Raw genomic sequence first — 15,975 nt, 5'->3', positions numbered from 1 at the left:
TTTTCTATTCTGAGCCAGATCTTGTCACAACTTATTTTTTTTTAATCTCTAATTTTAGGTTTGTGTGGCAACAAAGATCAGAGATGGGACATGTATTTCCATCTCCATCCCTTTTAATTTTTGCCTGTGGTGAAGATTGTACAAATTCTGAGGTTGATACAAATTATGATGTCTTAATGAAGATATTTTGCAAAGCAAAAGTGACCGTACTTTTACAGCAGCTTTACTAGTATTCAGTGAAATCAGGTTTGCTAAGCTGCTTTCTATTTTTTATTTTATCCCACCTTTATAGTTTAGGGTCACTCTTACTGCATTTACCTGTGTCATTTGTAGCTGCAGATGTCAGCAGCTGTTTTCAGGAGAAAAAGCTTTGATAAACTGATTGCACACTGACTGCTCAGACCCACTCAGCAGACAAATCCCCCCTGTATTTTTTGTTTCATTAGCATTTCATGCAATGTATGGGTACTTGTGGTATGATTATTATCAGTTTAATTGTTCTTTATTTATTGTTTCTTCTTTTTCATTCATTTCATTTTCATTTCGATTTTATGTATTTATGTGATGATGTTGACTTATTTTTGTTATTTTATATTATAATGTAATGATTATTTGTCTGGAGCCCAGGAAAAATTGTTCTTTCCTTTATAGTGGCTAATGGGGATCCAAATAAACAATAAACAAAGCAAGCAACTGGCTGGTAAATACAGTGGATCTTCACCAGGTAGACTAGTGCACAGCAAAGCAACAACCAGCAGAGCTGAGCAGTCGGGCAGAGTGTAAATGAGTAAATAAATAACTGCACATAACAGATGCTAGGGAAATCTGTTTCTATTTTTTTAATGAAAAATATCGGCCTGATATATCAGAATATCGGCTTTTTAAATTACCAAACATAAGTATTGGGCTTAAAATCCTACATTGGTCGGGTTCTACTGAGCATTTGGTGATGGGGATTTCTTGCACATGTGCATGAAAATAAGGACAAACAAAATAGGTCTGTGTTAAAGTACAGGTCTACCTCTATTTTGTGTATTTGAACGTTACCGTATTCTTGGATAATATGTTCCTGTTTTTCTGGATCTTGTCCCCTCAGTCTAGGGTTGGTACTGCCCACATATAGTGAGAACCACATCAAGGCCAACCTAAGTGACCAGATCCTCCAGGTGCAGTGTAAGTACTCTCGGGTACACCCAGCATCCTTCACTCTCTGTCTCTACTACTCTAGCTCTCTTTCCTCTCTTCTCTCTGCCCAATATGACCTTACGCTCTGGTTCAGTCCTCTGTCCCGGGTCTTCAACACCATCATAGAAAGTGTCCGAGCGGAGTCAGCCGCCCAGTCCTCCCCCCTCTCCTTCACTCTCTCTTCGCTCTATCTATGCTCTCTGATAGGCAGGATCATACCTGAGTCCCCCCGACTCCTCTTCTGCCCCCGTTCCCTCCTGTCTTCATGCTGTGCTGTAAAAACGGTGACGTTTTTTCTTCACACTGGCTGAAGAAAAAAAACAACTGAACTGACAGAAAGGTGAAAGCTGTGGTTTTACTGTGTTACTCAGGTGAAAATAATGGTGACCTTTGTGCTATTATTTTTTTTGCCAAATGCTCTCGCCTCTTCTTCCACCAAGTAATGATTCTGAAGCGTCTGTGTTCAAAGTATTTGATGTTCTGGAAAACTGTGAAAATATGCATGCTTTTCACTCCTTATGATGATTTTTTTTAATATAATTTTGGGAATTTTTCCTTCTGTTATGTGTGTGGAATTTTTTTTTTTCTGTTAAACTGTGAGATGTTTCTCAGCTTTGGAATCATTCGATTGATAAACTCCCACATGGCCTGGGATACTGGCTTGTCAACTGTGGGAGTTTGGGTTTTTTGTGGGTCTGAATGGGGACACGTGTTGTCTCTCTCATTCTTTCTTTTTCCAGACCCCATTACTTCCCTCTTATCCTGGTGCATTTGATTTTTTTTTTCCCACCATGGTTATCTCTCATAATTACTGGTTTGTCTTTGCTGTTTTTTTTCCCTAGATTATCACGTTTTTTGTTCTTTCTTCCGTTGGTTTCTGTTTCCTCGTTTGCACTTGCAAATAAGATGTTTGCTCTTCATTTCTTTTTCTCTCTTGTCTTGTTTGACTTTAATTGGTTTCTTTTTTCAAGAAAACAATATTTTTATTCAAACAGTAATTGAATAAAATATTGTCTGTGATCCTCCCTTCCCACCCGATCCCCTGTTTCTTTTCTTGCTCACTCCTTCTCTGATGGATCCACACAGTGTCATACACCAAGGGCAAGTATACTCCATATTGGTCCACGTTCCCTACCTCTACTTCCTACTCCCTACCGCTTCCTACCCTTTCCCAAACCTGTCATCCTAAACCTCCTCCCGCTAACCCTCCTCCCTACCCTCACCCATCCTAGCCTGCTTGCCTCTGTTCCTGCCCGCCTTGCCTTCAGGGTTTCCTCCCCTTTCCCTCTTTTTTCTCCTCCACTTTTTCCTCTAATCCCTCCTCCCTTCTCTTCCTTCTCACTCTCTTGCTGCAGCTCAGATCCCACATCTCTCACAGTGGCTCCTCCAATCCCCAACCTCGACCACCTTCCCTCATATCCACTGCTCAAGAAGCAAAAAAAAAAATAATAAACAGCTGTACCCAAGGAAGACAGATATTCATGTTTTCTGTTAAAACTTGTCATTTGCTCCCCACACCTCAGTCCTTTTCCTTTTTTAGATAGCTCCAAACAAGTTGTCTACCTTCTGTACTCTGCCTCTTTCTTACACTCCATTTCCTTTGACTAAATTTCTCTCTCTTCCTCATTTTTCTCTTCCTTACCTTCTCCATTTCTCTTTAACTCTCTTCTATTTCTCTTCCTTTCTTTTTCTTACAGTGTAGTTTGCAAATGTCTTAATTAATTCTAACACTAAGGCTCAGGTATTGACAGATATTTAATTAATATTAAAAAAAGATTATTTTTTGTGCAATAGCTATTGTTATTTGGGCACATCGACCCCTACATACAGTAAAAGATCTGTAATCATTTGATGTAGATCTTTGTAACTTCATCCGACTCTAGTTATAATAATATATCAGCCATAGATGGCACTGGTATTTATTTACAGCATTATAGGGATCTATTACAGTCATGAATTTTTTTAAGGCAGCTATATATAAAAACACTGTTTGTTAGCTGCAGTAGTGTCTCGTGGCTGGAAGCATTGCAGCTTGCAGACTGTCCCTACAGGCTGAGCTGTGTCCTGCCCTCTCAGGTCCTCCCATATTGTTAGGTGTCAGGGTGCCACTCGGCATGGCACCTCACTCCTATGTCGTCCCTCTGTACTCCCTATCTCCATCGGCTTGTCTCCCTCCCTCCTCACCCCTCAGACTGCCAGGGGCATGGCCCAACACTTCCTCAATAAACCTGACCCTGGATGTGCATGGCATTGTGGGCGGAAAACTACCTGGGCACTCTATTTTAGCTCTTTAAATGAATATTTAATTCCTCTTCTGGATGCAGTTACAGGTCACGACTTAATGAGAAAATGGCATGTCGGATTCATCGCAGACTCACCTGCTGGTTGATATTTGTGTTCTGTTTTGTCTGTGATAGATTCACTGAAGTTGCCCTTTGACATGCCCTTCACAATGCAATGCATTTCCTCTGATTATGTGTCTCTCCGAGTCCTCTCTCCTGCCAGTCTGAGGGGTGACCACTTCCATCAGGACCTTCACCCACCTCCCCTGCAATAGTTGGCCATGTTGATGCCTGCCTGATCTAAAAGCACTCATCATGGATAACCTGTCTGAGAACTTGCTTCCTGACAAATCAAGTCAGTTCTCCGACATCCAAAAGATGTTAGATTGAAACAGACACAATCAGAAAATGTTTGCTGGCAAAGTAACAAACCTGAAAGTAAAAGTGTGAGTGCTTCTGAAACTAAAGCAGTCTTCCATTGAGAGTCAGGTTCCATTTTAGGCACCATATTGGCTAACGCTAGTGTTCCCATGATACCTCAGTGTTGCTATGGTAAACTCCCTTCTGCGTCCCCGCACCTCTGAAGAACAGCTGCTGTTTACCCAAAACTCCCCACCGCTCTGCCCACTGCTCTTCCTGGATAATCTTCCCCTTTCTGTTGCAGATTTTGAGTCACTGCTGCCAAACACTTTTGAGTCTGAAGGACATGTATTCATTGCTCCCAGGTAGCCCTGTGTATGATTGCTGGTTGTCGTTTATGGTCATCAGTTTTCGGTGCTGTGTTTGCATCCTGTTTTTTTGTCTTCTTTTTATTCATTTATTTTTTTTCCACTCCACATTTCAAATTTTATTTCTGGAAATATGAGAATTCTTTCTTTTTTGAGTGGTGTGCTTAGGTACAGTTACAAGTTCTTTAAACAAACATTATATTTATGAGAAATAAAATTCATCACAGGCTTTGAGGTTTTTATTTAGAAACTATATTCCTTAATTTACTCTCATGACAGTAAACCACTGAAGACACATCAAGCCTTCTTGCCTGCTGCTGCTGTGGTGCTGCATGTTTGTTTTACACAAATATTGCATTTAGGGATTATAAATGTATTTGCACAATGTAATGTCAGGATTACTGAAGCTGTTTGGCAGAAACACTGTCTGCATGTGCATACAGCCTATGATATGGTCTGCATTGCAGTGCAATCCACTTTTTGTTTTGACTGACACCATATGCATGCCTCACACAATAGCATCAAGTAACATGCAAATGGGTCCATGCATCCTCCATCTCTGTTGTGTGTCCATCTTTGAGGAGCAAGTGAGGCAGAATTAGAGCAATGAGCACTATTTTTGCCTTTTCTTTGAATTAAAACATTGTGTCTCTTCCTCAGGGAATACTGCAATGATCTGGAACTGTCCAACAACAACACTGAGTTTCTGCTCAACTTCATTGCTCTCATGGAGAAGGTGACACCAGACTCCAAACAATGTGAGTTTCATTTCTTTTCACCTGCACATAAAAGTCACATTTTATTCTACATTCAATAATGTAAATGAATCTAATAAAAAAATAAATCCCATAAAAAGGAAATTAATTGATCCAACTAACAAGTATTCAGAGTCTGATGTAACCTTTTGCCGGTTGTCTATTAAAAAGCATCAGCAAGCCTCACTTTTGCACTTGTTGACATGTTTCTTTCTTATCACAAGCACAGTTTATATTAAGATAATCCCACATGCATTATCCTATCAGAAATAGCCAATACTGAAAATGTGTATTAATCCACAGCAATGGTACATGAAATATTGAGAAATATTTAGTAATCACAGCAGCTTGGTAGTTCAGAAAATTATGTTTTGTTTTGTTTTTTTCGGTTATAAGACAATATATTTCAGTTAATGTTTTCTTGATTATTGGCATTTTAGGCAGAAAGTAATGAATTAATTTTAAGACACAGTGACTCGTTGTTGAGTAAAGAATACCAGATGAGCCAGTTGGAGTCGTATGATGATGCAGCTGATGCTTTTTGAAGTCATTATTTCACCTATGGGATGCTATTTTTATTAACTATTGATATTATGCAGTGATTAATTCTGTTGGTGTTTTTGCTGTTATATCTTTAGGTTTTAATTATGTAATGCACCATATTTATAATTATATAAATGTATGACTAATACTTGTGATTGCATTTATTCCATTTATTAACTCATGTTATCTATTGAATATTTTAGTGAAGACCTGATATTTTTATTTCTGATTTGTGCATCGTATAAATGAAATGGGGTTGATAACATAATGCTTTGTTGTACTGAAAAGTGTTTGATTTAAAGCCTGTTTTTAGCTCATTTTGAACATTACTGGAAATTAACATTGTCACCCTGATGATCTTGTTTTCATTTTTGGCTGATTGGCTATTTCTCTGACTCGATGTTTGAATGAATGAGCCATTACCTGTGTGTGTATACGTGAAAATGCGAGACAGTGTGCGTGAGTTAAATTACATTTATAAGCTGTTGCCCATTCAGTTGTGCAGAGATTTCTCATCAGACGTTTGTACAACATTGTCCCTTTAAAATAGTGAATACACTTCAGTTCTGAGCATCTGTGGCAACATAAACAGCGCATTTTACACACCAACTTTAAATTAAGGAATCATTTAAAAAACAAATCAATAGATAAATGATATTTTTAATACTTGCCACCCTGTATGTGTGTTATTTATTTGGTTTCCCTTTTTTCCTGGTTACTTGCATGTGTGTTAGGGCTGTCATGAAATCAGATTTTCACCACATAGTGATTCACTGAATGTTACTGTGATATCTATAGATGTGTCCAAAACAGAACAATCCCACCAAGCACCAGACATCCATGGTCAGCCTTTTTTTGGCTTTTATTTAGGCCAAAAATAATCGTTTAAAATTGGGATTTGGTCTAAATCCCACACAACCCACACTGGACATCTGTTTTAGACTTTATTTAGCCTTAATGTAGCTGTCAAACATGCCGCCATGCTTCACTTTTTTAAAGCTAATTTAGACATAAAGGGATGTCTTTTTTTTCTCTCTTTTTTTTCTCTCTTTTTTTTTTTTTTTTTTTAAAGAGACCTTTTCAAGAACCATAAAAGGCGACTTTTCATCTTTCACTTTTCACCCCAGTCGGAATGACATCTGGCAAAGTTGCCTCTTGAACAGCTTCTCAACAGGTTTCGGATGGGTGGGATTACATTTACTCAATACTACGAGGAAAACCAGAAGAACCACTGAATAAAAGCTCAACATCTGCCATTAATGCAGCATCCACTGAAACATCACTGCCAGTCAGATAGTTGCCAGCCCTGGATTATCATCATGTTGTTAACATTATCACCCCTGATGTGGATTAAACTCTCTAATCTCTCTCTTATCCTGTTAGGTGACAATTTGCTCCTTCACAACCTGATTCTGGACACTGGCATCATCAGACAGTTGGTCGAGAAAGTGTGGAAGAATAAAGATTTAAATACGTGAGTGTGACCAGCCAGTAGCGAGGGAAGTGTATGCTTAAGATTTGGGCGCTGGATAAGATTTTAATTTGAAGCCCGTTTCTGTCTTTTCTTTCTTCAACGTGACATTCAGATACGGCTTCCTAGCTGTGTTTGCTGCAACAGATGGAGGTATAACAAGAGTGTTTCCAAACAAGTAAGTGCTCTCTTCATCAAGGCCTGTGTGTCTGGTCTACAGCTGCCTTGTAGATCTGTTATATTTTTCTCTTTGTTCTCTTTTGAAGTGGTGTGCTGTTAAGTCTCAAAAGCATGTAGGATAGGTACAGCAGGGAGTTTATACACAAGAAAATTACAGCTCTGGCTTTTCTCGTTTTAAATCTTAGAGCTGCTGAAACCTGGGAGGAAGACCCTGAGCCATTTAATGCCACCTATTACCGCCGCAGCCTCGACAACAAGGGCTACATCTTCCGAGCACCTTATCGAACAGGTGAATGATGTTCTTAGTCTTGAGTTATATAACTAGCCTCATAATAGAAAGGCTGTTTGTTTCTAACCTCTCTCCTGGCTTGTTTCCCTTTTTTGTTTCCCTCTCGTAGCCAAGGACGAGCTGCTGACCCCAGAAAATGACACCATAGGTATTCTGGTCAGCACAGCTTTGGAAATGACAATAGGAGGGAAGACCATCAAACCTGCAGGTGGATGCATCTCTGAAAGAGGAAACAAATTGTTGTGATATAATGACAGATGTTAAAAAAGATCTTTCAGAGCGAGATAATTACACGTCTGTGTTTGTTATTTTGTCACTTTGTGTTGGCATGTCTCTGCCCTGCATATATTTATTCTTTATACACACCTGTCTTTTTTCTTCTGTGCGTTTTTAAACTTTCTTCTCTTTCCTTCAGTTGTTGGAGTGAAACTAGACCTTGAAGCCTGGACGGATAAGTTTAAGATTCTTGCCAGCAACCACACGGACAGCCGCCAAGGCTCAAACACAGTAAAATATATATGATTTATTTTATGTCCGTAACACATTGAAGAAAAAAAAAATCATCTTTCTTTTTCTATTTAGTTAACATTGTTTTTTCTCTGTGACAGTGTGGGCCAAACAGGGGCTGTGAAATGGACTGTGAAGCCAACAGTGATGTAAGTGTTGATGCAAATTTTAACAAGTTCCTGACTTCAACTGAACTTTGTGTATCCAAGCACTCTACAGCTTTCCTCCATGCTTTCAGTTAGCAGTGCATTTCTGTCTATCTGCAGGATCTGCTGTGTTATTTAATAGATGACGGCGGATTCCTAATCATGTCCAATCAGAAGGAAGACTGGAACAAGGTTTCATTAAAAAATGAATTCATTCTTACACCGATCATAGTTTCTCTCTTACCTTCACACTGAGCTTGGCCCCATGTTTCTTACCCCCAACAGGTGGGCATGTTCTTCAGTGATGTTGACCCCTACTTGATGTATGCTCTCTACAACAATTCTTTCTACAACCGCAAACAGTCATTTGATTACCAGTCTGTTTGTGAACGGATGCCCAACAGCGAAGCCGGAGCTGCACCCAGAGGAGTGTTTGTGGTAAGATAACAGTTGAAAGAGAGATGCAGTGAATAAAATGACCAGATGGACTAGAAGAAAATGTGCTTAATCAATGGGTGGACACACAGAGAGGCTAATGTTGCATTCATGCTACAAGTCTTTGTGCAAAACTCAGATCGGCTGCTCAGATCAGATTTTTTTATTATTATTATTCATTTGGATGTTCACAATGTTCTTTTTGTTTGTTTTTTTTTTTTAATTGGAACATTATCAGATTCCAGTGAGAACTGGAGATAGGCATCACTTTTATATTAAAGTAAACATGGAGGCAGCTGAGAAAAATTTAAGTTACACTTTAATTTTTCTGCACGCAGGTGTGAGTGGATGTGGCGTCAGACGCAGGAGTAGTTGTGACGCGTATCGCTTCACCGAAACAGATTTCCTCCATAATTGTAGGACATCTGTTTTGACTATTTCTGTCAGCGCCTCTCTTCAAGACACTCGCTTCCTGTGACCTGTGACTCTGAGGAAGTGTGTAGTAAATTGGTTGGATTTTCTGGTTTACAGGCTGGATCCTAGAGTAACATAAAAGCCGTATGACGCAGGGTCGCTTGCAAAAAAAATAGTAACTATACCTGATTTAGGATCACACATGAAAATGACCCAAATCAGAACTGAAAAAAATTCTGACTCCATGTGATTTGTTCTGTTTAGGCTGTTAGAAAAAACAAATAAAAAAAACAGAACATCTATGATCCAAAAAGCCTGCAGTCTGAAAATAGCCTAATGGATGTTTGATTAAAGTATTTTTACTTTTTGTTGTTTCCTCTGTATCTGTAGCCCACTATTGCAGATTTTGTCAACCTGGCTTGGTGGACATCAGCTGCTGCATGGTAAGATTTTTAATGTATAGCAACATACAGTCCACACAAACTGTACCAGTATTATCCATACTACATACGGACATTTGTTTTTATTACCCAGCATTATTTCAGACAGTTAGGTCCATAATTTGTTGGACATTGTTGTAGTTTTTACTCTGTACATCACCACAGTGAATTTTAAATCAATCAAGATGTGATTGTCATGCAGACTTTCAGTTTTAATTCGAGGGGTTTTACAAAAATTTGAAAGTGGGGGACTGTGTATAGCAACATCTATAATACCTAAACAGTTAATACAAATATATTTGTTAAACTTCTTGAATTAAAGCTGAAAGTCTGCATTCCAATCTTGTATTGTATTGTATTGCACTGCCATCATTTTCCATCACAGCTATTTCTGTAGTCAGGTAACTGTGACTCAATTAGCAAAGTTTTATGGCCTGCCTTGGCCTTTATCTAGACTGCTGCATGTACAGTAATCCTGCTAATAAAAACACCATGCAACACCATGTTATTTGTCCACATGTTGAATTTAAAAGATGTGTGTCTCCTCAGGTCCTTGTTCCAACAGTTCATATATGGACTGGCATATCACAGTTGGTTTGTCACAGGTGGGTGAAAACAGGATATCAAATTTTCTATCTATGCATGTTTTCTTGCCAGGAAATTTGCAGATATTAGAAAAAGGTTTGAAAGCACTGAAATTGGATTTTGCTCAAATGTATTTGGCACCTTAAGCAGTCAATGTAGTTCACTAACAGCGAATGAACCTTAAATCCAAATTATGTTAAGAAATAGTGATGAGGAGGGTTTTACAATTACACATGACATACATCTTTGGGCATTGTGCTGAAAATCAGATCCGTTAAAGAGATAATTGTTTCTCTGTGCTTTTCCTGACGATACAGATGAGGTGGATGCCGAGGGAATCGACTCTAAAGAGAGGAGCTGTGTAATGATCCAGACCCAGTACTATTTAAGTAATCTCAGCAGCTCCTACAACATACTGCAGGACTGTGGCAACTGCTCCAGGTCTGTACGCGTGACAGAATACTCCTAACACACGCACATAATCAGACATGCATATGCTTAGACAAATAGCATGAAGAATCGCGGTGTGACAGCGACACAGTTAGTGAGACAGATTCATCTTTCCGTTGGAGTTAATAAACTCTGCTGATGATTAACCCATATCAGCTCTAATGAAATCGTCATATCATTGGCTAAATGAGCCTTATAAGACTGTCTCATGAATCTCGCTCATCCATTAGCAAATGAGTCTGTGATGTAAGCGAGCAGAGGGAGGTTGTTGACAGAGCTGTCTCTCTCTGCAGGCTGATTCATGCCAAGAGGATAAACAACACCAACTTGCTGTTTGTGGTAGCAGAAAAGATGCCATGCAACACCTGTGAGATAGAGAAGCTATCCCAGGAGGAGGAGGAGTGTATCCTTTTTTTTTCACATTGTACACCAGCTGGCACAGGAGAAGAAACACTCTCTCATCTCTAGATTCTATCTCCTCATCGCCATACCTGTGGAAACACAAACGTTTCACATTCATTTTAAGGCTATTTTTAAGATTGATGGCATGAATTATAGCCAGTCATTTATGTCTGTGGGGCTGAGTGAGGAACTGGTGCTCAGGCGCATAATGAAAAATTGCACAAAGGAAAGAAAAAGCAGAAACTCAAAGGAATTTAATTTCCCTTAATTGAGTCAATTTTCAGACAAGGAGGATAATCCATGTGAAGAAATGGCTGTGGCGCGCTATCGAAAAGGACCCTCCACCTGCTTCGACAATAACATTGCTGTAAGATTTTCAGATAACATAAAACATCAATATCCACTTATTTAGAAGAAAAACAAGCACACAATTTACCACTGAATCCATGTGCTTGTTAGTTACATATAGTATATTTAGAATTTGTCACCAGGGCCTTGCCAGTTCTGTTTTTATAGGCAAATGTCAGTATTTAGAAGAACAACAAGAAGAAGAAACAGCCTTTATTGTCCCGCAAAGGGGAAATTTAGGTGTAACAGCAGCAAAAATGTCAAAACACAACAGGACAAGATTAATAATACTACTACTAATAATAATTAAAGCCGCAAGCGGCGATAATAGGCCCTCGCCGGCCGCCGCCCAAGCGCTGGTGCCGATTTGAACCGTGCTTTTCCGGCCGTGCCAGTTTTAGCCGTTTTTTTGGCTGCTACATGTGAAATTTTGAAATGGATGAATTGGCTAACTCAACGAAAAAGATGCCATTTTCCGGACTTTGCCATGGCAACGTCTTACATATTACATCTTTTTCACCTGTAGGTTTTATGTTCAGGGAGATGTGGAGAATGCGTGTACCAAATTTCAGGCATTTGTATGCATTTTTGAGAAAGCAAGGGTCATTTTTCCATCGCAGAAATTTCACATTTTTTCCCATAGGGATAAAATGGGACAGTTTTGGCATCGTCATGGGAACAGCGTCCAAAATATGACATAGGTGTGATTGACTTTTTTGATCAGGCTGACATCAGCAATCTGTGTAGCAAATTTCATGTATTTCGGACAAACTAAGCAGAAACTTTAGTATGGGGGATTTTTCGCTTTTTCCCATAGGGATAAAATGGGGCATTTCGGGCGCCGCCATGACAACACGGTAGAAAGTAGAGTATGGGTGTGATTGGCTTTTTTGATCGGGATGATATCAGGAATGTTGTCACAAATTTTGATGCATTTCAGACAAACTGAAATTCTGGACCTCTATACAAATTTTTGTTTGCTTCTGTAGGTGGCGCTATTGCAACTAGAAACTTGATTCCCTAATTGTGGGTTCAGGCTGGTTCAGTAAACAAGTTATTAAATTTTGAGGCTGATCGGCCAAAGATTGTGCGAACGAATGCACAAAGAAAATTGCGGCGAGACACAAAAACGAAGGGCAAATTTATGCGGTTGCCATGGCAACACCGTTAAATATTCTATAAAACCCCGAATAACTTTTGATGCCCCACTTGTGTAGATGATCCTGAGCGATTTTCGTTACAGTCGGTTAAACGCCTTAGGACAAGTTGATTCAAATACGAGGTGTGCAAAAATGGTGACTCGGCAAAGGTCAAAGTAATGAACAAGTAATGAACAAGTAACGGCTTAGTAATTATATACAGTCAGGCCCATTGTTTGTTGAACAAAGACACCATTTTTGTAGTTTTGCCTCTGTGCACCACAGTAGATTTTAAATTAAACAGTCAATATGTGATTGAAGTGCAACCTTTCAGTTTTAATTCATGGGGTTTTGCAAACATCTTACATTAGGTGTAGTAAGGCAAAACTACAAAAATGTGTCTTTGTCCAACAAATTGTGGACCTAAATGTAGATCTAAGTTGTCCAGAAACATCTTTAAAGCTAAAATGATATACCTGCACTTTTAAAGGTTTTCATCTCCCACAGACAGACCAACATACAACATTACAATGACATTACAATTTTTTTCATGAGATCAATATGAAAAATTACACAAAAGTGCCACTCGAGTTGAAGAATTTGTTAGTTGTAGTTTTTTGATTCTCAAAACTGTAATGAGCTCAAGGTTTCAATGAGATCCTAGCTAGGCTTTGAGTATTTTTGTGGGCCAACGATTTTGATGTCGATTGGAAAAAAAAAAAAAAAACATTTTTGAAAAGCTTCTTTATAAAAGTTGCAAAAAGGTGAAAAGTATTACCAGAGAGGTATCATTAGATGTAAGTACTCATTCAACCAGTGCTTTACAAATAACTGCTGAGAAAAACAGATGGCACAATACTAAGAAAGTAATGACATGAAGCGTCTTGATATAAACTCAATCTGTAATTCCAGCTCCATTTTTGTCATTTTGCAGGAAAACACATCAGACTGCGGGCGAGGTCACTCCTTCCGTCCGTCCCTCTACACTTTACTCCTCATTCAGCTGCTTCTGCTTTATCCAGCTGTCAGTCCTCACATTCTCTCCCTACTACATTAATTTCATTTTCCTGCACTTATCCTCCTTTTCACCCTCCTTAACCTCTGTCCCATCCTAAACCCCCTGCACCCACCTCCTAGCCCCTTCACCCTACCCTTTGGTATAGTCATAGGTAATTATGGGACTTCCCATCACAGCAAGTTGGAAGCCCTGAGTGCTGCGCTACCCAGCTTGCTTTGGCCTGTGTTGCTTTGTGAAAACAGAGAGACATTTGCGTCCTCACCTTCATCTGCAGGATGAGAGAGGGTGGTGCTGGACCACTTGGATCATCAGAGGCAACGACAGAAAAAAGATAGCGACCCACCCAGCCACCCCCACTCACAACCATCTCACTACATTCACCATACAGACAAGGAGGGAGGGTGAAAACGACAGGTCGACCTCCTCGCCGCAGACCTCCCACCACAGACTGGAGAACTGAGGTTGTGTGTCCATCTTCACCTCTGTCTGTCAGACAGACGGCGGGACTTCTCCTCCTTCTCCTTTCCTCCATCTTCAGAGTCTCATCACTCTGTCATTTGCCTCTCGTAAGAGGCTGTGGACCATTCAGCCAGTAATAGCCACCATAGAAGAAAAATAGCAGACAAAAAAAGAACTGTTAAGTATACAAAATGTCAAGTATAAACTGCTGAAGTGATGAGTATTCTAAACATACAGTATATTTAGGTTTTATCATGACAAGGAAGTTAAGTGTTAAAACGACATGAATTAGTTTATGCGCTATATCTACTTGCCAAAATGAGATATACTTTGTGTGGTCTTATTTTTATAGCCAAAACACGAAGAGGAAATGGATTTAGATTTAGGATAAACCGTGAGAGGAAGAGGAGACACTCAGCAGTTGAATGCTGACTCATAATTACAGATTAATGCTTTTCAAAGACATCCACTGGGGATTATTGTAATTACATGATGGTAATCTAATTTTCTTGAACTATTTTTCCTCATATTTACTATTTGAGGTTAGTGCTATCTGGCTCATATATTGTAAAATATGAATCAGTGTTCGGCTGCTGCAGGAACATTTTGGATGTTGTGTAGTATTCTCCTTTATGATCGATCGACCACGCTGACCTCGGGTTTAGACTGATGTTTAAAGAAAAGAAAAAAAATCCCTGCGCCCTCTGATTAGAAAGCCCACCTCTGCCACTCCTCATGAGGCTTCTCCAACAACCTCGGCTAACGCTCCTAACCACAATTTGTATTTGTGCTTTATTTTTGTCGCACAACATACGCACTCAAATCTCTCCCTCATAGTAGTTCCAGTTTTGCTTTGTTTTTGTTTTTTTCCTTGTCCGGGGGGGTGCTAATCATTTTTCTTTTGTGTGCTTGTATTACCTTTGACTGATGCTGTTCAAACTTCAAAACCATTCGCTGCTGGGGGATAGGGGCTTATCAACATTTCCAACAAAAAAAGTGCAGAAAAGGCCACTAAATATGGTGATCGTGTGCAGTAGTAGTGTGGTTGTAATCCATCGCAGGTCGTTATTTGATCATGTGTGAAAAGTCATTTAGACTCCCATGTTTAGGAGCCGCTCTGTTTCATAGTGCCTTGATGCACTTTGTTTTGGATCGCATCGGCTGTATAAGAGTAGAGCTACTGTATAGTACCTTTATAAAGCAGCCACCTTTGAGGCTTTGGACGCTACAGGAGCCTGACTGAATCTGTTGGCTAAAGCAGTAGCTTTACACAGAGCCATCAAACTGACTGGCTCGGCTTAATGTATTTTCCCCTCTTGGCTGTTGTTGCTGTACTCCTCCAATGCCACCTGACTATCATCATATGGAGTTACTATACCGTTCCTTTACAAAGCCATGTATAGAGCTACACTATCAGTATACAGCGACTTAACTGGCCATAGAGCGTTTTTTTTTTTTCTTTTTTTCAGGGCCACCTGACTGCTATAGTTCTGCCTGAATCGTGTGTGTTTGTGTGTGGATGTATGTGCGTTAGTTTAAAAACCCTCAAAGGGAATGTCTTTTTAAATGAGTTGTGATGTGCTCGAGGGATGGCAGTTGTGCTCGTATAACTGTTTTTCCTCGGAGTGTTGCAGCAGACAAAAATCCAGAGTCGCTGTGGAGAAAAAGAGGAATTTTACTAAAACAAGGGAGATCCATGTTGACTGCTCAATTATTAATATACGGGGGCAGAGGAGGCAGAAAGAATGTGTAGTTCATCTGTGTTTTCTGTTTCAAAGCCTCGCTAAATGCCTTAGTGTTACACATATGGAGCTCCAATACCCCCATGTACCCTCTTTCTCACGCACACACAACCACATCCTAAAATTTTTCACTCCCCTGGGTTTTTCTTGGTGTTATGCAGTAAATATAGTGAGCTCTAATTTTATATTTTTACGTCTTGGAATGATTATTGATCGATGCCTGTTTGATGAAATGCTTGAAAGTGGGTGGAAGTTTTTAAAAATTTCAAAAAAAAAAAAAAAAAAAAAAAAAAAAGCCTCCGACCTTCGATGTTCACACCCACCCAAGACTCACTGTATTATTGCTCAGGTGGGATGATTCACTCGACAGTTTGAAGCTTAACTACACACTCTGTACAGTCGTTGGTACTATTTGATGTGACAAATGTTGCTGGCACGGTAACTGCAGCTCAGCTTT

General features: G+C 39.5%; 1 protein-coding gene across 2 annotated transcripts in view; it reads left to right on the top strand.

Annotated features, from left to right (window-relative positions):
• Positions 1 to 15,813, top strand: part of cacna2d2a (calcium channel, voltage-dependent, alpha 2/delta subunit 2a) — a 178,823-nt gene extending 163,010 nt beyond the window's left edge. Inside the window, exons 22-39 of one of the 2 annotated variants that reach the window (XM_030730460.1) lie at positions 1,097 to 1,173; positions 2,272 to 2,286; positions 4,132 to 4,192; positions 4,856 to 4,953; positions 6,877 to 6,967; positions 7,080 to 7,142; positions 7,330 to 7,433; positions 7,543 to 7,641; positions 7,849 to 7,940; positions 8,042 to 8,089; positions 8,207 to 8,278; positions 8,372 to 8,524; positions 9,326 to 9,378; positions 9,925 to 9,980; positions 10,278 to 10,401; positions 10,704 to 10,813; positions 11,097 to 11,179; positions 13,234 to 15,813. In XM_030730460.1, the coding sequence (XP_030586320.1) occupies positions 1,097 to 1,173; positions 2,272 to 2,286; positions 4,132 to 4,192; positions 4,856 to 4,953; positions 6,877 to 6,967; positions 7,080 to 7,142; positions 7,330 to 7,433; positions 7,543 to 7,641; positions 7,849 to 7,940; positions 8,042 to 8,089; positions 8,207 to 8,278; positions 8,372 to 8,524; positions 9,326 to 9,378; positions 9,925 to 9,980; positions 10,278 to 10,401; positions 10,704 to 10,813; positions 11,097 to 11,179; positions 13,234 to 13,356 (1,522 nt within the window). In that variant the 3' untranslated portion in view covers positions 13,357 to 15,813. The remainder of the gene's footprint in view (positions 1 to 1,096; positions 1,174 to 2,271; positions 2,287 to 4,131; positions 4,193 to 4,855; positions 4,954 to 6,876; positions 6,968 to 7,079; positions 7,143 to 7,329; positions 7,434 to 7,542; positions 7,642 to 7,848; positions 7,941 to 8,041; positions 8,090 to 8,206; positions 8,279 to 8,371; positions 8,525 to 9,325; positions 9,379 to 9,924; positions 9,981 to 10,277; positions 10,402 to 10,703; positions 10,814 to 11,096; positions 11,180 to 13,233) is intronic. The other variant, XM_030730461.1, reaches the window with a different exon arrangement.
• Positions 15,814 to 15,975: the final 162 nt, after the last annotated feature.

This window comes from Archocentrus centrarchus, chromosome 5 (assembly GCF_007364275.1).
Source record: "Archocentrus centrarchus isolate MPI-CPG fArcCen1 chromosome 5, fArcCen1, whole genome shotgun sequence".
In the NCBI taxonomy this organism is placed as follows: domain Eukaryota; kingdom Metazoa; phylum Chordata; class Actinopteri; order Cichliformes; family Cichlidae; genus Archocentrus; species Archocentrus centrarchus.
The sequence above is the reverse complement of the archived record's forward strand: the minus strand, read 5'-3'. Positions and strand labels throughout refer to the sequence as shown.